General features: G+C 50.4%; 1 protein-coding gene across 1 annotated transcript in view; it reads right to left on the bottom strand.

Moving 5' to 3' along the window:
* Window positions 1-15,994, bottom strand: part of LOC144146251 (uncharacterized) — a 28,555-nt gene extending 12,561 nt beyond the window's left edge. Inside the window, exons 1-6 of the mRNA XM_077678214.1 lie at window positions 15,925-15,994; window positions 15,193-15,323; window positions 11,720-11,869; window positions 7,914-8,453; window positions 6,437-7,042; window positions 2,155-2,716 (exon numbers count right to left, since the gene is read on the bottom strand). Of these exons, the coding sequence (XP_077534340.1) occupies window positions 2,155-2,716; window positions 6,437-7,042; window positions 7,914-8,453; window positions 11,720-11,869; window positions 15,193-15,323; window positions 15,925-15,994 (2,059 nt within the window). The remainder of the gene's footprint in view (window positions 1-2,154; window positions 2,717-6,436; window positions 7,043-7,913; window positions 8,454-11,719; window positions 11,870-15,192; window positions 15,324-15,924) is intronic.
* Window positions 15,995-22,136: the final 6,142 nt, after the last annotated feature.

The following is a 22,136-nucleotide window of genomic DNA, read 5'->3' as shown; positions in this document are numbered from 1 at the left end:
TTCTACACGGACGCGCCTGGCCCTCACCACGGGGGGTGGTACACGGCAGCAGTAATCCATCAAAACGTGCCTGTTCAAGGGCTCACTTTTCGAGCACCGGACATTTCTCATGCGGAGGAAGTCGCCATAGCTCTCGCCGCAGCGGACCCCGCATCTCGGATCATTATTACCGATTCGCGGAGTGCGTGCCAAAATCTTACCAAAGGTCGCATCACCATTCGCGCTGCTCGAATCCTCAAGGGCTGTTATTATATGGACCGCCCAAATACACGTTCCGTTATCTGGACTCCAGCTGACGCAGGACTAGGTGGTAACGAGGCTGCCGATTCGCGGGACCCTCCTCGCCCTCCATCTCTTGACTATCCAGAACCTAACCCGGTCAGCTCATTTCGCGACATCACAGCGATGTACAAATTGAACAGGCTCCGATTTCCGCCTCCGGCGCCGGGCCTGACTAAGGCTGACGAGCGCTGGCTCTTACGGCTATACACTAACACGGTATTGTGCCCGGCGATACGTAAGCACTTCAATCCGGCCTTCTCCGGGGAATGCCCACACTGTGATCATCCGTTTGCGGATACTTTTCACATGGTGTGGGCATGCCCATCCAACCCGGCGGTCCCCCCAATCACGTCCCCTTCCCCCCCTACACGTGAGAGCTGGGAGGCTGCTCTGCTCGGCTGCTCGACCTTGGAGGGCCAACGAGCCATCGTGGCCAGGGCGCGCGCCGCCGCGGAAGCCACTGGGGTCCCGGACTAGGGACTCCTCCTAGAGTTTGAACAGGGTCGGCCCTTAAGGCCGCCCCTATCTCTCACTTGTATATAGTATTATAAATGTTTTTCACCACCAACACCACCCGGGAGACCAGGGCCTGCTGGCGGGCTGGGTCCGGGCTGGTCAGCTCAGTCTCCCACTGCTCCAGGGAGGGTGAGGGGAGGGGGTTAGGTGAGTATGGGCAGGAGAATACTAGATGGTAAGTGGTGAGAGGGGTATCGCAGTGCTGGCAGTGGAAAGGGTAAATAGTGGGGGCGATATGGTGTAGGATGGCGTGATTGAAGAATGTGCCAGTTTGTAGTCAGCGGTATGTGTAACATTCGTAGTTGGTGAGCGTGTGATAAAGAGGAGGGTATGTTCTTCGTGTGTGGGTATAGTCAGATAAAAGGGCATTAGAAGTGGTGTCGAGGGGTGTGAGTAAGTCAGGCGGGGATAACTGAGGTGTCCGGCTCGCCGGTTCCTTGTATGGGAATGCCCGGGAGTGAAGCGCTCGGGCGGCAGCATGCGCTGCTTCGTTCCCTGGGAGTCCAGCGTGACCAGGTGCCCAAATGAGTGTGATGTGCGTAAAATTACAAAACAGGGTAACCAAGAATAACCGCGCGGCGATACCTTCGCTGGATCGCTACCGCACGCATTCACATTTACCTTAACGACGTAAATTCTTTGTAAGAAATATGTTGCTGATGGACTAGGAAATATGCTTCATTATTCGCGCTGTTGCTGCCGAAAATTTACAATAAAGCTCAGCCTCCCCTTCACAGTGGGAAGAGCTACCCGTTCCACGGTGGAATATCGCGAGATGTGATGGTCACGGAAGACTCTGTCGGGGACAGGATTGCGTAATTAAGCTCCTCACCAGTCGCGCCAGGTGGCGTGAAAGAAGTGAGGGGAGGGTTCTGTAAGGAGTGCCTTTAATAAAAATAAGCCGGGTTTGTGCGCGTATATGGGTACGAACGCTAGATGTCTGTGAAGACGTGTCGAATGCTGTTTTTTTCGATAACTGTGTGCTTTCATTACCGCGTGCCGCTTTTCAAAACAGGGCTGCAGGCGTAGGGAGAAGCCATTGCTGCAGATTTATGCGAAACGAGAAAGCATACGTCCCCTAACACGACACTAGCACTTGCCGTGAACCAGTATACATTTTTAGGATATATGGTTATCCTTTCCTGAAACCTGAGAGTTCAGGTCTATAAATTAGCAAGACGTTGACCTCTAAAGCCTTGCACGCGTTGGTGGTTGTTTAAGGGAACTACATGACTATCTAGTGTCTCTAACAGCTATGGCAACTTCTGCCTCACAATTTGAAAACGACACGTCAGCTTGCTCTCAGAGCGGTAGTATTACAACTAGACGCCATGCGTGCAAAATTGGGCTGCTCACAGTAACCCAAGGCGCCATCAGGGATCTTTGTCTCGGTCCAGGAAGCTCCTGGTTGAGGCGTGATGGACAGGCGGGGATCGCCGCTGGCTGTGGAGTACGCCGGGAGCCCAGCCATTGTGAACTCAGGATATAAGGGGTCGGTGTCCAGGGAGGGCGGCCACCAAATGGGCGCGCTATCTCGACGTGGGACGAAGCCACTCTGGAGAGACGGCCTGCTTTTCTTGAGGACACCACGCAACTCTGGCCGCGCTGGCTCGTTCTTGGGCTCCAGCTTGTCCTCGTCTTGGGGCTCCAGTTGGACTTCGTTTTGGGGCTCCAGCTTGACTTCGTTTTGGGGCTCCAGCTTGACTTCACCCTTGGGTTCCGGCTGGGACTGGGGTTCCGCGTTCTGGTGCGGCGCCGGCTTGCACTCGTGGTCTGCAGGGGGCACTGGGTCGGACGCTGGCTTGGAACCGCCTTTTGAATTCGGCTTGGTCTTCCCCTTCCGCCGGTCTTGCTGACGAATACGGGGATCAAGGTGATGGACGTCCTTGGCCGTGAGCACCTCGGTGTCGCTGAATGCCTGGATAGGCACCGCAGGGAAGATAAAAAGCCATGCTATGCGGGTTGCCGCCTTTTGACAGTGGTGTGTAGCGCAGTTAGAGGGGCCATAAAGACCATAAAGACGAAATGCAAGTTTAAACTTGCATTTTTTCTAAAATCACAAGAAGAATACCGCAAAATCATAAGAATAAGTCCTGTCATACGACAGAAAATTTGTTGTGACAACAGAAGTCCTGTTGTTACGACAAAGCCTTTTGACGTTAGGACACATGTCTGTCGTAATGACAAATTCAATTTTCTCAACGACAAACATTCCTGTAGTCGCAACGTAACTGCCATTTACGCTGTTCTTCAAAATGGGCAATAACATTCAAATCATGTGCAACTACCCCTTCTAAAAACTGATAAAAAATCTGACGTGAAATACCTTGAAATTGTGATAACCACATCGCTTTACATGATGAAACTCCCCAATTTCTTTCACAGACAGTGTTGTTCCGAATGTAGACTTTTTTCCTCAGCGTTTACCCAGGGGGATTAATCCAGAACACCTAATGTACGATATTACAATCGCCAGTACATGCAACCTATTAAAATTACCGCCGAAGGTATAGCATGCCTGATAACCAAGCTGAAGGTGTCCAGGTAAGCTGGCGCTGATAATATTAACTCCAAACTATTTAAAAACGCCATTAAAGTAAAAGCAAACGTCTGTGCTATATTTTTTAAACGTCTTTTGAGATCGGTAACATACCCTATGACTGGAAAAATGCCAAAGTTACCCTGTTGTTTAAATGAGAAGACAAATATGCACCCCAAAATTACCGTCAAATCTCCCTTACATCGATTTGCTGCAAACGTTTAAAAAACGTCACCGCTTCTCCCATAAACAACCACCTCGAGTCTAACCAGTTCTTTTTCCGCAACCAACACGTGTTCAGGAAAGGTTGGTCATGTGAGACTCAACTGCGACAATTCACAACTGACCTTCATACTAACATGAATAACTATCTTCAAACAGACTGGATTTTTCTCTACTTTTCGAAGGCGTTTGACAGTGTGCCCATTGTCGCCTAATTACAAAACTATCTGCTCTTCAATTAGACTCACTAACCTTATCCTGGCTTATGAATTTGCTTTCCCTGGCAACAATTCACTGACATCGACAATGATTCGTTGCCAATGTGTGGTGTACTTCCGGAGTGCCGCAAGGCAGCGTGCTCGCTCCGGTGCTATTTCATATTTATATTAATGGCTTGACACATGGTGTTACATCATTCATACGAATACTTACCCACGGCTGCATAATCTACCATCCTAAGAAAGACGTTAGCGATCATTACACACTGCAGAAAATTATTGACGGAATTATCAAATGGTGTGAAACTTGGCAAATGGTACTTAACGCATCGGAATATAAAACCCTGTCATTCGGTCGTAAAAATGACCCCTCAAGTTTTTCGTACGGCATAAATAACGAAATGGTCTGGCATGTTGACACCAATTTTCTCCTCTTGCTTTTTCGATAATTGAGTGGAATTCACTGCTTGCTAGCATTGTCGCACACATTCAGCAGTCAACTTTCCAATCTGCGGTACTTGCTTTTCTTGAAACCAATAACCAATCTTAATCATTGTAACCTTTTGCTTTTGTGAAAACGATAAGTATTGCTTTCCCAATGTGTTTCCTCTGTGAATATTTGTGCGGTCTTTTCTGTATATTTTTTTGAAGTCCGACGGATTATTTTGCTATACCGTGCATATTTGAAACAATCTTCGTTGTTATTATTGCTGTATGTCACTCCCCTTATGAATGCCCTCTTGGGCCCTTAACGTAAATAAATAAATAAATAAATAAATAAATAAATAAATAAATAAATAAATAAATAAATAAATAAATAAATAAATAAATAAATAAATAAATAAATAAATAAATAAATAAAAAAATTAATGCTTCCACGTAAAATATTTGGGCGTACACTTCACCCAATATCTTTCATGGTCCTGTCACATCACTAATATCTGTGCGAATGCCTCGACATCAGTTGGCTACCTACACCGTAACCTACAATCTTCCCGCGCTAACGTCCGCAAACTGGCTTACGAAACTTTTGTTGCCCTCAACTCAAATTTGCCTCACCAATCCGGTCCCCTCCACCAAAACTACTTAAACGACATGCTCGAGGCAGTTCAAAATAGGGCAGTTCGATATATTCCTCGTAACTATGATTTGTGCTGCAGCGTAACACAAGTAAAAATGGATTATTTCTTTCAATCATTAGCAATGCGCCGCAATATTTCTTCGCCTGTAAGGTACCTGTAAACAAATAAATACCGATGGAACATCAAAATCACGACAAGACAGGAATTGGGTTCCATCGAACATCAAAGTCAAAACAGGAATACGACCCACGAAAGAAAATCAGAATCACGACATGGCAAGAATACGACGAGACGACAGCACGAAATGCGGAAATGCGACAGACGCAGAAATTTTTCTTGTCTTTTTCGCTCATTTAAAAGATTTTGGCTGCCGATAAAAATGAAACCAATTCTTTCGAAAGCTTCAAACGAATGATATAGTTAATAAAAAGAAGAGATGAAGCAATGATGACTCTGCAGACATTTTTGGGGAGTGGTCGCGATGATTTCAAAGAATCTTGTTTGTGCAATTGGCGGCCACTGACCAGACATTACCAGGAAACATGACGGAGCATTTGTAGTGCGGCCTCTAGTTCCATTTGATCGTATCCCTTCAATGCTTAACTGCTGCAATTCAGCGACAACTATGGTTTCTTGATGGTTTCTTCTTTTGCGGCATTGCTGACGACATGGAGCGTCCGCAAAATAGGAAAGTTTTCTATATTCCCTTCGCTTTCTTGTGGTCGGTGGGGCTCAGCAAAACATCTTTCTGGCCGGAAAGAGCTGAGTGAGTTATTAGAGGGTAGTTCTCTCAAATTTGTTTATGCGAGATATTTCGTAATTTAGTGTTATTTCTATAAAGATCTTCTATGAACATGGACATGCCATGAGCCTTGTCTCTTCGAGGGAGCCAGGGGCTTCAGGCATTTCTGCTGCCTTTTTGTCAATCGTTCAGACAACTGTACTCGTCGTTGCAATTAAACATTTTAAATGCAGAGCATTTCTTTAACTCACGATGTCACCCGTTCTAGGCGTCCGTAGTAGTCCGCATCGCTCGCAGGTGCGCCCTCTCCCCCGCTCCTCCTCTCCCGCATCACGCTACCCTCCTCGCTCTCAACAACAGGTCCGCACCCCTCCCCCTACAGTATATAAAAAAATAATACCTACCGGCGCCTGGTTTCGATCCCACGACCCTGCGGGCGGAACGCAAGGTACATGGTCCTCTACCCACTGCGCCACAAAGCCGACACAGAATGGAAGGCTACGAACGCGCCTTATATCCTTGACTCATTCAAACTACGTCAAGAAGCTGCTGATACAACGCATTCACTACCTGTGGGCGGAACGCGAGGTACATGGTGCTCTTCCCACTGCGCCACAAAACCGACACAGAATGAAAGGCTACGAACGCGCCTGATATCCTTGACTCATTCAAACTACGTCAATAAGCTGCTGATACAACGCATTCACTACCACCAACTCCCCAAACACTAAACGTTAACGCAATAAACCCACCCCCTATGCGACGCATTTACTCGAGTCCCCCTCGCGGGGAGATGGTTTCCTTTTTTGACTTTGTTGATTGACTCCAAGCTTACCTTCAGAGCTCTTAAGGACAGCTCGTATTCCCGCAGTGGAGACGGGGCGTCCGGGCTGAGTTTGCGTTTGCCGGCGCCTCTCTCCCTGGTTTTCTTCGAGGGCAGCGACACAGCGCCGGGCCACTTCGTCTTGTGCGGCCACTTTTCCGGGATGGCGCTGCAGGAGCTCAGCTTGCGCGACGCGCACATTGGCGTGACCTCGCCCGTCTGCAGGCCGTCAGTAACGTGACTCGCAAACATCTCTTGTTCTGGCGGAGAGCTGAACGAGCCACTCAGACCGGGGCTCGGGGACGGGGCCGGCGGGCTGGTCGTCCCCACTGCGGCCGCAGCCGAGTCGTCGTTCTCCGGCGAGGACAGCAGGGACAGCACGCCCGGCATGGGGAAGGTGCCTCTACGTGACGTCTCGAGGGGCAATGTCGACGGTGGGTGCGGCGTGGGAGGCGGTGTGGCTGAAGGCGAAGGAGGCAGCTTGCTCTTGAGGATCGGAGGCAGCGGCTTGGCCAGCGCACTCATAGAGCGTATGCGCCGCACAGGCACGTGGGGCGGATCGCTGTCGCTGGGCGAGAAGTCGATCGGGGCGAAGGAGGTCTTGCGAGACTTGGGCGCCTGCATGCACGAGTTCTCTGTCTGTCAAATGCAATCAACTTCCCAGTACTGCGCGAGTCGTGCGAGATACGCGATGTTACGTCGCTGTCGTGGCCTGGCTCGGCGAACATTTGCGTTGTTAAAAAAGCCTTATAGAAAGAAAAAAAATGGCTGCGGCGTAGGTCAGGTAACCTTCGATACGAAAGCTTGTCTTAGTCTGGTTGAGTCCTGGTTTCCTTGGTTAAACCTTTCGTTTAGCTGTATAGTTGACCGTATCTCAACACCATGAGGTTTCGTGCAACGCTTGAGAAGGAGGCATGGCGAACGGGTCATTCATTCATGGCGAACGCACCGTTCCTCTTCGCGTGTTGCGAGACGAGTCACGTTGCCCGAAACAACCCAGCGCCGCATGCATGGGAGGCTTCGGGGGTAATTGGCTGCCGCGGTCGCAGCGGCTGTGGCGACCGCTGTCGGCGCCCACAGGCGCCAACAACGGGCCTGGGGAATTACGCCATGCGTTTAGAGGGGTGTGTCGCCGGGGGTGTGTCTCCGGTCAAAAGATCATTGGCGCATCCTCCACGAAACCGCTGGACGAAAGTTGTAAAGATTTGCTTTAAAAACGTAATGATAGTATTTTCGTAGCTCGGAGCTGTTCGGTGCGCGATAATGAAGCGTATAGAAGCAGTTCTTCCCTGTTCGTTGGAGGACATAAGTCACATGAGCTAAACTTGCGACAGCGCTATTTGCGAAACCCAAATCGATAGCTCCTGTTTACTTACCCCAGACATCAACTGCTAAAGCATTCCTTTCATTGTGTTGTTCTCCGCCCACATGAACGGCTGAACGCCAGCAAAGTACTCATACGAAGGATATCTGAGAAGCAACTCATTACAGGAACGGGATAAGGTGAGCATACCGGGTAGTTGCCCAACGGCGCAAGTGATTCGCGTCTCAGCCAGACAGGGAGCGACCGGGGTCGCTTCACCGCCTCGCTTCCGGCAGACCCGTCGGAGCTGATGGGGCCGTTGGAGGCGGCGGTGGTGTCGCTGACCACGGACACGCTCCTGCCCCTCCTGCTAGTGTCGCCTGTGCTACCAGCGCGGTTCCTGAGCGAGTGGAACGTGGACAGGCTGTCTGTGCGGGCGCGGATGCTCGGGCAGAAGACAATGGAGCTGCGCTGTTGGTAGCTGCAGATGGTCTCGTTGTTGACGGTGGTGACGAATCGCTCGATGAAGAATCTGCTGAACGTGACGATGACTGCGCTGGGCAGTACCGTGCTTAGCGCCAGCACGAGCGTCTGCAGGTACAAGAAGAGCACCTGCATCCGCAGGGCGTGCCGCTGCAGCGCGTACAGGCAGAGCCGAAAGAACACGGTGGTGTCGTCGGCCACTATGGCGATGATGAACACCAGGGAGGCCACCAGAACGGGGTGCTGCGGAGATACGGTACCGAACAAAATGTTGTTAGAAAACATGCCCGCTTCTCCCATGTGCCCTCTAGGCGTTCTGCAACCTTCGCTCTGCAGTGTATTTCATAGCGACGATATATTGACCACAACTGCGGTCCTTGCTTCGTAAGTATCCTTAAATATGAATGCCCAACGGACCGCGAGAGAGAGTTAAAAATCAAAGCCCCTTTCTTAAGAGAGCGGTCATTAAAAACGCGAAACTTTCTCCTGTGCACTTGAAATCTAAGTCAAAGTCAACGACCAGAATCCAAACTGCTTCGACTGTCGGAATGGGGCAATCGGATAGAGGTTGGCTTCATGAGGCGAGGGCCGAAAGTTCTATTCGAGCCTCGGGAAACGTTTTTTAAGTGCGAATGCACTTTATAAGCGACCCTGAATTCCGGCGACCGCCGTCCGTCCACATAGCAACAGCTGCGGGTGCGCGCGCTCCTCGTCTTCCTTGGCAACGGGGGGAGATGGGCGCGCGCTGCCTGGCCGCTGACATGGCACATACCCACGTGGGGGATTGGCCAGGAATCTCCTCGTCTTCCTTGGCAACGGGGGGAGATGGGCGCGCGCTGCCTGGCCGCTGACATGGCACATACCCACGTGGGGGATTGGCCAGGAATCGGGCGTGAGAAGGGCTAATGCACCCGCTTAAAGGAGTACTGACACGAAATTTCAAAGCTGAGATCCGCTCTAGCAATCAAGTACAACGACAACACAAATAGGTGTCTGTGCATGGCACATACCCACGTGGGGTATTGGCCAGGAATCGGGCGAGAAAAGGGCTAATGCACCCGCTTAAAGGAGTACTGACACGAAATTTCAAAGCTGAGATCCGCTCTAGCAATCAAGTACAACGACAACACAAATAGGTGTCTGTGAATAAATGCATCTTTCTTTCTTTGTAGTTGTGTGTGTGTGTGTGTGATCTCTCTTTCGCGAACATTACCGAACCGCGCAAATTCAACTCGTGCATTCGCACTTTCACATTCTTCCCCTCGGGGAAATGCGGGGAAATTTTTTCTTGGGGCGCTTGGTGTGCCTTCGCTTATCATCATATTCGTTTTGTGGAACCCATTGTGTCAAGTTGGCTTCTCTCCAGCGCGTTTCCGATTTTCGACGCCATTAGTGAGCACAGAAAGCTTCGCTGTAAAAATTAAACCCAGGCACACCTGGTATGAAACCTGCTGATACAGCGGAGCTGTGGTTCGCTTGTGTGGGCTCAAACGACGACAGGCGCTCGCCCGAGAACGGCGGCGCCGTTGCCGTGCAAATTCTACAGCTCACGGAATGAAATCAGCAGCGAAACGTCAGCGTCCGGAGGCTCCCTGGAGGGAGAGCAACCCTCCCCTGCGAGACCTCTGTGCCCTCTAACGATGGGTCTAGGAACCGCAGGCGAGACCGTTCACATGCCCATTCATAGACGCCACCAGCGGTCTCGGGAACCTGCTCGTATACCCCTGCGTGATGCATGACCTACAGCAGACGGACTTCATCGCTCGAACAACAGCAGCTCCGCTATTAAAATGTTGCCGTATGGAATATCGAAATGCTGGAGTCGGCTGACGTTGCCAGCTACACGCCCTTCTAAAATTCAGGCAGTCTCGTACACTATGGGTTGTACGTTAAGGAAACCATCTAGCACGTCTTGATTCTCTTTGTAACGCATGTGCTTAAAACCGTTAGTTTGTTTTTTGGGAGACCAGTCTGCTTTATCTACAAAAACACAAATAGGTCTGAGGCAAATACGACAGAATCTCATTGTCGAAAGTCCTCGGAGTTCCAGATGTCCATCGGAGCACCCTAAAGGAACACTACTGCAAAATACAAGATGCTCTAAATCGATAGATTAGCTCACCGAGAATACGAATATACAAAACGTTCTTAAAATAAGTAACAAATACAGAAAACGTTACGACAGCTGCGGTAACCACTGGCTAAACCGCGAAACTTTAACCGGAAGTGATTAAAACGTCTGGCGTGAGAGACGTCTTTCCTGGCTGCCGCTGGATGGCGCTACTAGTCCATACTTGAACCGGCGGTACCGCTGTTTGAGGAAGCGTGCGAGCTAAGCACGAGCGGTTGGTTCGACGCCAACGTTCGCGGAGACTCGAAATGGCAACATGTTTTTCTACAATAAAGCGTCAACGCTGATGACGGGTCGCATGAAGGAATATTTTGCTTAGCGGTGCGGAGCTGCAAAGGACGTAAGAGTTCGGGAAAGCACGACTGATTTGATCGAAACTGAAGAAAGCGCTCCGTGCGTGCTTGCTAACGTATTCGGTTGCTTCTATACCACTATATCACCGCTGCCGCATTTTCTTCTTCTCGCTGTTTGCATCACGTTTGGTCAGAGTTTGATTAGCAATGTCTTAGCAACAATGACGGCATAATTCGGCACCGAATCAACGCTCAAATGTTTATGGGAAGGCCAGGCTTTCGTTTGAAATCAACTTGCTGGTTGCCTACAGTGTGCCTCCAAAGCAGCGACGGCGGCGCTGCTCAATTTCTTCCATACATAAAACCAACACAGGAAACTTTTTGTGCCTCACGGAACAGAGCGTGATGTCCTGATGGACTTTTATTAGTCTGCGAATGACGGAGTGATTTTGCCTTATGCATAGATGGTTGTGAGTGAACATTACCTTCAAATGCGAAAATAACCTGCTGGAACATAAGCGGCAAAAGTTACCTTTTACTGAACAAAGTTGTATTTGTCATCTTTTACCGAAACATGAGTTTCTAGCGTATATAAATGGGTAAATGTACAGGATCCTATGCAACTGCCTCGTTGTGACTTTTACGGCTGTCCACAGCTTAAAAGTTGGTACTTATATGGATGTGCCTGAAGTCAGACCTAACAGAGCTCGAAAATGCCAAACTACGCTTTACTGCGAAGGTAACTCGATCATAGCGCGGGCAATAGCACGCAGCTCTTCTGAGTGCGTCGCTTTTGCTAGGTATCGCCGGGTTATACTACACCGCCCCGGAAGCAATGAAAGTTGTTACTCTCCTAGTATACATTATTTCTTACGTTCATGCCTCTAGACCGCAAACCGCAAGTGCCTGCCAATGTTGTATTGTATGTTTATTGCAGGAGTCCACGCCATTATCAGAGCTGGAGATTCCGCGGCCCATTTTGGGAAGGCAATGCGTTACGCTAGCCCAAACGGCAGCTGTAAGGGTACTGCCGCATCGGAACGGCACAGCTGCATACCACGGCACACAGAGAGGCTCTCACTCACGCCGAGGTATTCGGCGGCCAGCTGGTCGGCTCCGTAGACGTCGCTGAGGGGCAGGATGGCGACGGGCAGCATGGCCGCGATGGGCGGCGGCAGCAGGTAGCCCAGGAGGCCCGCCAGGGTGAGCAGGGCGCAGTAGACGCTGATGCCCTCCTGCGTCGAGACCGCGGCCGCCCGGGAGACCAGTGAAGCTCGGGCCCTTTGGACTGGGCAGCACAACGCCTGCTCCCACCGCTGACACGTGGTTATTTTGAAGACGATAGTCTTTCTCGGGCTACTTAAAGGAGCCATGAAGAGAAAACACAAGTTTGGTTCATTCGAAAGATTGCCTCGTTAGAACCATAACGACACCACTTATAACGCAAACTTCGCTCAAATAAGCTACATAATTAGGAAAAACGGGAATGGTCATGCGACCCACCAGCTCATTTCCCGCAACAGAACCTATGCCGTCACATGGGCTAAGCTCTGCGATTGGCGGAGGCCGGCAAAAGCAAACGCATGTTAGGCAGGGCTTAAAGTTTGCATAGCGAGCTAAATGCCGGTGAAACATACTGCACATTCTTTTTATGACAAAGAACGGTGGAGTAAACGGTTGAAGTTCCGAACGAACACGCAAGCGTGTGCGCCAATGCGCACGAAACAACCGCCTGGCCGAGCTCGACATCTCGCCGTCGCGCAGACGAATTTTCGGGTTCGAGGCGCTCTGACCTTGGAGGAAAAATGCCGTAAACACCGCGCATTGACGCTCGTATCTTTCTGGTCGAAGCAGAGAGCTCGCGCGAACGGCTTTCCATACACGACACCGGCCAACTGGCATAAGCGATACTGCTACTGAAGTTGAAAATACGGCACATACGTACCAGTCTGTATTCGTCCGTGGCGACGGCGCTGACGAGGCAGCGGTGCCGACGGCAGGGCGTTCGTCTGTTGTGGCTATCGCGGAATGGTCGCTTTCCCGTCCACCGCGTATCCCACAACTCTTGCCGCTCGTGCACTTAGAAGCGCTGAGCGTTCAAGTGGTGTGAGGTTGTTAAATGCAAGCCCGAGCTCCTCGGCGAGAGTTTTGTTCTCCGGATCAGGCGATTCCATGACTAGGGCTGCGGGTGCACTAGGTTTTACTAGCATTTTTAAAATGGCCGCCGTCTCGGTCGACTCCCGCGTGTGGGTGCTATATGGAGTCGACATACTAAGTATCTGTTTCATGGACCGGCCCGTGTGACACCATTGCTCACGTCACCAAATGTGCAATTTGAGCGGGAGATTTAAAATTTTGGCTTAAATTGCCTTATTTCTCAGTGAATAAAGCATCATTTGCTTCCGGGAAAGCGCTTGGGGTACTATGAAACACCTAATCTTTCGAATAAAACAAACTTTTGTTTTCTCTTCATGGCTCCTTTAAACCCAGAAATTTTGGTCTGTCTGTATGTCTGTCTGTTCGTCTGTCTGCCTTTAACTCAATTCAGCCACTCGGCCAAAGTAAAATGCATAGTGCGCAATAGTCCTATATACTGACAGCCACATGTAAACGTCTAAGCCCGGTTTATATGTTCATACTTGTCAACTTTGTTGAACAAGAGCAAGACATTACGCAAATATAAGACAGGAAATTAGTACACAAGGGATATTTACATAGTTCCTTTATTAAAAAATTCATGGATGCTCGCTTTTTCGATAGCAAATGATATTCTACATCTACTGCCGAAAACCGCCGCCTCCTGGCGGCATATGAAAAATCACGCGGCAACAGCAACGAAAGGTTCCACTAGCTAGGTTCAACGTTCTGCTTGGAACGCACGTGGAGCACGGCCACGCGGCTCTATAAACCTTCTAGTCGGCCGCCTCCATTCACGCGCGTCTCCGCCGTACTGCAGCGCTTGCATCGAGAAACCCGGCCTGTAGCAGTGGAACGCGGTAAATTCAAATCGCCTTGCGCAAACCTTTAATGTGCTTACCTTGGAATGAGCGCGACGGCACAGGAACTGCATGAGAGGTGAGCGGGAAAGCAAAGGGGGGCATTTCCTTGGCAAATGTTTACATAGACTATCGTCTTTTGATGACATTTGCGACGAAAGGAGCAGATACACGGCGAATTTTTTTACATAGCGATCTCTCGAGCATCGCCACATAAGGTGCTGAATGGTGGCGAGACATTGACGGTCAGTAGAGTTAAGTGTAATGTAGCGGGATAAAAGGGCGGCCATCATCGTCGACTAACTGTGCTCACAAATATGTTTCTTTTTCTTCCCACATTGTTGCCGTTGTCCCAGTGGTTGGCGTATACGTACTACAGGCGGTAGGCTCCGTTATTGCAGGAGATATTGCCTCTTATGGGCCTCGTTCGGTGTCCAGCCGTCGAACTTCGCACCTTTTGGCCGTAGTATCTTGAGAAAATTGCTTTCTTTAGCACCTACTTCATGGGCTCTCATTTAGCTCCCACCGGCATTTCTAAAACATTGGGCCACTCTTTGCTCGATGTTTTAGAGTGGGTTGAGAAACCGGGTATTGACCATACGCGTATGGGTAAAAAAATATGTCGTTGCTTCGACTGCTCGCTAGCTTCGCCAAAGCTTTTGGAGATAGATGATCTGTGAACACTCCACCCATTTCATCGGTAAGTGCACTATGTCACTGACAATATTGCTTCTCAAAAGATTAGGCTTTAGTCTGTTTAGTGTATGCGTATGCACAAAAGTGAAGCTATAGTTAGCAGGAGGCCATTCTGTGTGCCGCCGCTGTCCTTGCCATTATGGCACCCGCCCCACCAAGACGGGAATGCTGGTCTCTGCGTCCCGCTTGGCCACCGCGTAACTCCGCGAAGATGTCCACAGCGAAAGATTTCGTGCTCTTACGTTCCCCCGCCACTTATTCGCTTCGTGCGTGCAGAGTAATAATGCGAAGGGAGTTTCTTCATCAGGTTTGCATTTACAACGTGCCGTACAAATGACGCAATGGTTTTGATTCATCCTGAGTAGGTAAGGAAGAAGTAACGCATTATTTGAGCGTACGTTTCGGTAAGTAGCTACCATACACTCCCATAAGCGCATTATCTGGTTGCACGGCGAATCGCGTCGCCCTCCCGAATCCGCAAGTTAGAATTTCAGGTTTGTAGTATCAGAGTTTTCGGATCTCGGCGTTTCGGTGGTTCACCATTAGGGGGCTACTCCAAGGTTATAAAAGGTGACGCTATTGTGAATAAATTTCTCTTTGAATTTACCCTCCAATGCGCGCGTACGCCTCTGTTGAGCCCTTCGGGGCCGTCGCCGTCGCGGCGCTACGAGCTTCTACTCTAATACAATGGTCGCAGGTAACTCTGCTTGCACATGACGGTTTGATGCTGGTTATAAAGAGCCCCATCCATCGTAGTGTAATGTTGTTACACTGTGTTTCTCGCAAGGGCTAGAACTTAAGGCAACACCGTATACACGGCAAGGTCTTCAAGGAGGCCAATTCGATGCCAATGCGTGCATGAGTACCTTGTTTCCAAATAGGAAAGGCAGCAGGCAGATGGGCATGAGAAACTCGATGCACGTGGCAAATCGGCGTTGCGGCTTGCCGGGAAGTCCTGCGTCCTGGGTCAGCGAGACGGTGTTCTTGATCAGGCCCCCTGGACGCGCGCCGATGCCAGGCACGTTTCAGTAACATCATAAAGCAACAGGTCATGGCGGAAAAAATACTAAGGAGAGGCCCCAAGTGTACCATAGTGGAAAGGGTGGCGCTAGCGAAATCTTTTTGGCCGTACCCTGCACCAAGGATGTCCCTGAAACGCAGTGTTGCTTGGGTGATACGGTCGACTACCGATAGATTTTGCATCGCCACCCGCTTCATACGCCGTTGGCGTGAGCGATCAGCTGCTCGTTGAAGGAAAGTAGCTGCGGAGAAGCGAGCGTGGCTGATTCGCATGCCAACATTGCGGGAGCTGCGACTACAAAAAGTGACGTCCGGGCACCTCCTCAGTATTCGTACCTCCGTCGGGCAGATATACCTCCATATGCTAAGCCTCTGTATGTCCCGTGTGTGGGAGAAGGCCGAAGGGCTGCACGAATTATGAGCAGAGGGGAGACAGGGGCACGGCAGTCTAGGTGAAACAACACCGCTCTGGGTTTGCTTCGAACGACCAAACGAAGCTGCTTCCACCGATAGCACATCCTTAAGCGCTGCCCCATCGTATCGACAAACGCTCATCGTGCGATTTTCCAACAGCTCACCTGAGGGCTTGCTGCTCTGCTGCAGCACCTGAGGGATGACGGGGGTGGTTGTGGCGTCTTCAGACCCCATCGCGCTGCATGGAAGCGTCCGCACCACACTTCTACGCAGGCGGCACAGTTCTTGGGTCAAGGGAGGTTAGGCGGGGGTCCCGAAGAGGAATAGTTGATCTGCTTGCTGCTCCGAAGGCTCGATGCGTGCGGCACGCGGCGATTCTTTTTCTTCTTGACTTTTGCGCGGGAATCTATGACCCAAAAAGTAGCGCTTACCCACTTAGGGGATTGGCCAAGAAGAGTTATTTTGTTTCATGGTAATCAATCAGATCATGCAAAATAGTGGAGCAGAAGGAACAATTTAGTCTAAGTTCAAAAGATATAAAAAACGGGAAAAAAAGCAACACAGAGAAGAGTAGGAAAACTCGGTGGAAGTCAGCCTAATCGGAATAGTTTTAGCAGGGCAGACGAGCCGTCTCCGAAACGAAGAAGGGGATGGCTTTGCGCACGTCCGTGGCTGCGCGTGAACAGATCCTTCTTTTCCTCCGTTAGCATATAGGTCCCACGGCCGGGTCTTGAGAAGGTGCTAATGAGTTAAAAATGAGTAGTACTTTGAATTGGGAAGCAATGATAGGTAGAAAAAACATATACACCCGCAGATTCCGGCATTACTGAGGACGTTGGAAGGGTTTACTCAGTTCAAGTTGGGGTTCCGTGAGCAGAGGCCGCAACTGAGCGACTGTGCTGTGTAGCCCCATATCCATCCTGATATATTACTTTCACCTGCCTGGGGTCTTCAGAGCATGTGCTGAAAGATCATGCGCGTGGCGATATGCAGGGTTAGGGGGGGGGGGGGTATTCTACACATCGCCTTATAGCGTTATAAATAAGAACGTACCCTGATGCAGCGTGCATTGGTATACAGACGCTGCTGCAGCATTCTTCAAGCAATCAATGAATCAATCGGAGTATAAGCACTACAGGAACGTAAATCACAATAAATATGTGCCCGTACTCAGGATTCTGTATGCGGATTCTGACGCTTAGCGAAGTGTTACACTCGCACAAAGTTGCACAGGCCCAAAATTCCCATCGAGAACGCTTTTAAATGCGGAGAATTTCTTAGGCTCTGCGATGTCACTCGTCGATGTTGTCGGCGCTGTCCACACGCTCACTGCGCATGCGCGTCGCGTCGAGGCGCAGGTGCGCGTCTCTCTCCCGTACCCTCCTCGCTCTCAACAACAGCTGCGGTGGTGCGGGGGGAGCGCGTCTGTGCGCGCATGCGTCGTAGCAGAGTCCTTCAATTCTTTAATGGTCACGAAACTGCTCCGTAACTCAATGGGAGAGAGAGAGAGAAACATCTTTAATGAACAAGTGAGGTCAGCCAGGCGGGGCGCCCGACTTGCTACACCAAATGGGGGTGAAGGTGTGATGAAGATTAATGAAAACTCTCACTTACACATGAATACTCAAACACACAAACTCACACAAAAAGCACACACATAATCAGGCGATATAGTCATTTGTCTGAGAGTTCATAGCTCACTGATAAGTCCAGTGCTCCGGAGGAACGTTAGGAGCACTGTTGTTGCGCGACTTGCCATGCCGGTTGTAAGCCAGGGCCCAAGGAGGTGACTCGAAGATATCTGGGCGGACGCGGGAAGGCCCAGAGAAAGCTTTGCCGTGGTACGCTCAAGTTCGTAGCGAGGACATGCGCAGAGAACGTGTTTCAGGTCCTCGCGAACTGCACAGGTAGGGCACAGAGGTGAGGAAACTCGACGTAGTTTAAAAAGGAAATGCTTAGTGTACGCCACATTCAGTCTTATTCGATGCAGGACAGCTTCATCTCGCTTGCACAGACCACTTGGCATCCGAAATCGACACTCTGGGTCTATTGTGTGCAACGGATAGTAGGTATTATTTGGGTCTGTCCACAGCAATCGCTGAGAACTCTTGGCAAGCGATGACGCCAGAGTCGCTCCGTCTCGCCTTGTGAAGGGCACTGGCGTAATAATTGGGCTGGAATGCGCTGATGCAGCAGCTCTGTCGGCTTCGTCGTTGCCAGCCACACCGCAGTGAGATGGAAGCCACTGCAGAACAACGATGTGGCGGTTGTTTATTGCCTGCGTGTGCAGGCCATTAATTTCTTGAGCAAGCTGCTCTTGTGGCAGCACCATGAGGTGCTGAAGGGCTGCTCGAGAGTCGGTGAAGATTGCCCATGCCTGAACTGGAGCAGTTAAAATGTATTCCAATGCAGCACGTAGGGCCGTAAGTTCAGTAACCATCGACGAAGTTTTGTGACCTAGTTTTGCGGTAATTTTTGTGTGGGTTGATGGGATCCATATTCCGATGGCAGATGACGTATCCATCACTGATCCATCTGTGAAAATGTGAGTGTAATTTTGGTAGGTAGTAGCAATGTGCTCCAATGAAAAGAATTTAAGAGCAGGCAGAGGCAACTTAGCTTTGCTCTGGATGCCGGGAACGGTTAATGTTATTTTCCAGGAGGCAAATCTCCATGGTGGCTGGGTATGCTCTGGTGGGCTCTGATACACTGCTGCCAAAAAGGTTGCCATTGAATTAATCGCCCTTTGAAGCCTTGCGCGCAAAATCCGCCGGTTGCTTCCTGAGCACCAAATGCATATATCATCAGCATAAAGAGAAATTTGAACGGATGGTGGCAAGCACTGCTCGATTCCAATTAGGGAAATGTTAAACAACGTCGGGCTTAAAATTCCTCCCTGGGGGACACCTCGACGCACAGTGTGAAGTCCAGTGTCACCATCCTTAGTAGACATGTACAGTGACCTGTCGGATAAATAATTGCAGAGCCAGGCATACATTCGGCCTTGAACTCCGACGGACTTCAAGGCTATCTGGATAGCTTCGTGCGACACAGAATCAAACGCTGCTTTAACATCGACAAACACTGCAATGGTGATGCGACTCAAGGCTTTGGCTCGCTTGACATGACTCACGAGGGCGAGGACATTGTCAATGCTGCTCCTGCCTTTTCTGAAACCAGACATCTGCTGAGGATATATTTGTCTGTTCGTCAAGTCCCAATTGAGGCGTAGGAGCACCATTTTCTCCATAAGTTTACCGACACAACTCAGTAGAGTAATCGGTCTGTAAGAGTTGATGTCCGTGTGTACCTTTCCGGGTTTCAGAACAGGTACAACAAGACCCAATTTCCAGCTAGCCTCTAAACAACCAGACTCCCAGGAACGATTGAAAATGGCAAGTAGGAATGTTTTGGCCTTGTTGCCCAGGTGATACAGTGCTGCGTATGTAATGCCGTCAGGGCCAGGAGCCGAATCTCGGTTAACCGACCTAAGCGCAGCTAACAGTTCGGCCATTGTGAATGGAACGTCTGTGCTAGCAGCATTAGATGGTGAGGTGTCGATGCAGCGTGGACGAAGTGCTGAAGCGGTTGTTGGTGCGGAAGTGATTTTGACGCAAAATTCTTCCGCTACATTCACAACACTAACACGCCGCTTGAGGGCTATAGACTCAAAGGGACGCCGCTGTATCGGCTCAGTGCGAAGGGTTCGGATCAGGCTCCATATTCGAGAAAGAGGCTTACGAGGGTCCAGTTTGGAGCAGAATTTCTGCCATTCTCGTTTGGCCAATTTTTGTAGGTGTCTTTGAATTTGTTTCTGCACACGCCTGGAAGCGCGCATGTCTTCTGATGTCTTCGTTTTCCGAGCACGTCGTTCTGCTCTACGACGTAAGGCGCGGAGTTTTTCGTACTCAGCGTCGGCCACAGAGTGTGGTTTCGGCAGCTGTAGAACTTTGGTAGAGGCACTCCGAACACGTCTCATCTCGCATATGAGATTTTCGTACGACGTGAGAGATGGTTCCGATTCATCAATAGCAGCAGCATACATCCCCCAATTAATGCAGCTGACTTCGCGCCTTCGATGGCAACCAGAGACACCATCGAGACAAATGTACGTAGGTACATGATCACTCCCATGTGCCTCCACATCTACGTGCCAATGCGCCGCGGGCAGCAACTGGAGCGAAACAAAGGAGAGATCGAGAGGACTTGATGTTTTGTCGCGATAGAAGGTGTGGTCACCGGTGTTAATTACCGCCAGTCCATTCTGATTACAAAGGTCAAGAAGGCGCCTTCCTCTCACTGATATTTTAAGGCTTCCCCAAGATGGATGGTGCGCGTTGAAATCCCCAGTCAGAATATGGGGGGCGGAGTAGCCTGAATGATGTCGTGGAGGCGGTAAGTGTCGAAGCCTGCTCGAGGGGGAACGTATGCAGCAATTACGGTGAATGAAAGGCAAGCGGTGTTCACAGTCACTGCCAAGTACTCATTTGAAGCATCTGGAGGCAGATTATGCTGTAAGAAGGTCAGGTCGTTTCTTACGGCGAGTAGAACTCTTGTGAGTGCCGCACCAGTTGATGATCGAAATACGGTGTAGCCGGAAAGCCGAATGTCTTCAAGCAGCCGTGATTCAGAAATTGCAATCACTGGGAAGCGGTGCTTATATACGAAGTGACGGAAGTCTGGAAGGCGCTGGCGGAGTCCGCAAGCGTTCCACTGGAGAATGGTGGCCTTTTTTCGTATATCTTGCATTCTACCGCCACTGGGACAGAAGTGGAGCGGCAAAGTCCAGGATTCTCAAGATGGCCTGAGCGATAGGGAAGGACGAAAAGGGGGTCAGAAAGGCACGCAGTGTGTCCACAAGTGAGGATAGAACTGAACACAGATTTCCTCAATGGGAGAGCTTCATATGCTGCGTTTGGCCGCCGCGCGGTGGCGCCACCCTCTCACTGAGGTCACCCATCGGGCGGCGTTGCGCTGGCTCGAACGGCGGAGCCGCGGCGAGTTGTGTTTGTTTTGTGCGGGGAAAAAAATGTAACGTGCATCTCGCGCTCCTGTGATGCGACTTAAGTAGTGCAACGACGATGCCTAACATGTGTTGCGTCCCGGGATGTCGTTTATTGTACAACGATACCACAGAAAATGTTTCCTTGTTCTGTTGACCGAGCGACGGGGAGCTGCGAGAGAAATGGAGGCGCGCCATTCTAAGGCAAGAAACGGGAGATTTCAGCTTCGATTATAAGTGTGTGACAGTGCGTGGAAATGAACTGTGTGTGAGAATGGAAAAAGCAATGTACCCTTTTGAGAGAGAGAGAGAGAGAGAGAGATCAAACTTTATTTAAAGCGGCCCATGTCCGGGCTGCCGAAAATGTGGTTCTGGTGGGCCTGGAAGACGTTCAGGTGGGAATTCCGCAGGTGTCAGGGCCCCGCACGTGGGCAATGTGCCGGGCGAGGCGAGGCCAAAGGATGGGGCGAAGATCAGGCGGAAGAGCGGCCCAGTTTTCCCATGAGTATGGAATGTGGGATGGTAAAAGGTGTGGATGAAGAAAGTGAGGTGATCGCCTGGCGCGAGGACAAGTCCAGTAAGTGTGTTTAACGTCGGGATAGGCACTACACACCTGACAGTTGCGCGTGCCATCTCGGGTCATTATATATATAGTGAAGAACTAGGTCACAAGGGAGGGGGAGAGTCTGAGCCTGGCGGATGTAAGTGCCTTCGCGGCGTGTGAGGTCAGAAGTGTGAGGAGGAAGATTGCGGCGGGAACTGCAAAGGTCCTACAGCTGTTGCCTCCGGGCCTTGCGATGTGCGGCGCGTTCTTCCTTAGGGCTGTAGTCCTGGGGCTAGGGTTGAGGGTCGCTCGGGTTTCGATTCGCACAAGCAAGGGCATGAGCCCTTTCTTTCCCTACTATTCCCTGGTGTCCGGGGACCCATTCTAGAAATATGTGCAGGTGACTGCGGGCTGCCATGTAGCATGTCAGCTCGTGATGAATGTGCGCAGGTAAAGAGTTAGTTGCGAATTCTCTGAGGGCGCCTTGACTATCCGTGCGGATGGTAATTTGGTCAGTTGAATGGGTTTGCAGCATGGTCGAATCGGCAATGGCTTGAATTTCAGCAGCTGTAGAAGAAGGTACATTACAGTGTTGACGGATGGTTTCTTCACGTGGACCTACCGTGACAGTTGTGGCCATGTTGTCGGTAAACGTGGCGTCTGTGTAATATGTGTCATGTGATGGGCTGGAAAGATGGAGGGCTCTACTTCGGCGCCTGCCGGAGTCTGAAGACGGGTCCATGTGGCGTGGGATGGGCTTGACCATTATTCTAGGAATTGTGTCCCATGGTGGAGGTTCTTTTGGTAGAGGAGGTAAGTGAGATGTCGCA

The sequence above is a fragment of the Haemaphysalis longicornis genome, unplaced genomic scaffold (genome assembly GCF_048455015.1).
Source record: "Haemaphysalis longicornis isolate Haplotype H1 unplaced genomic scaffold, Haemaphysalis longicornis Haplotype H1 scaffold_7, whole genome shotgun sequence".
In the NCBI taxonomy this organism is placed as follows: Eukaryota; Metazoa; Arthropoda; class Arachnida; order Ixodida; family Ixodidae; genus Haemaphysalis; species Haemaphysalis longicornis.
Note: the sequence above shows the minus strand (reverse complement) of the source record. Positions and strands in the feature narration are given on the sequence as shown.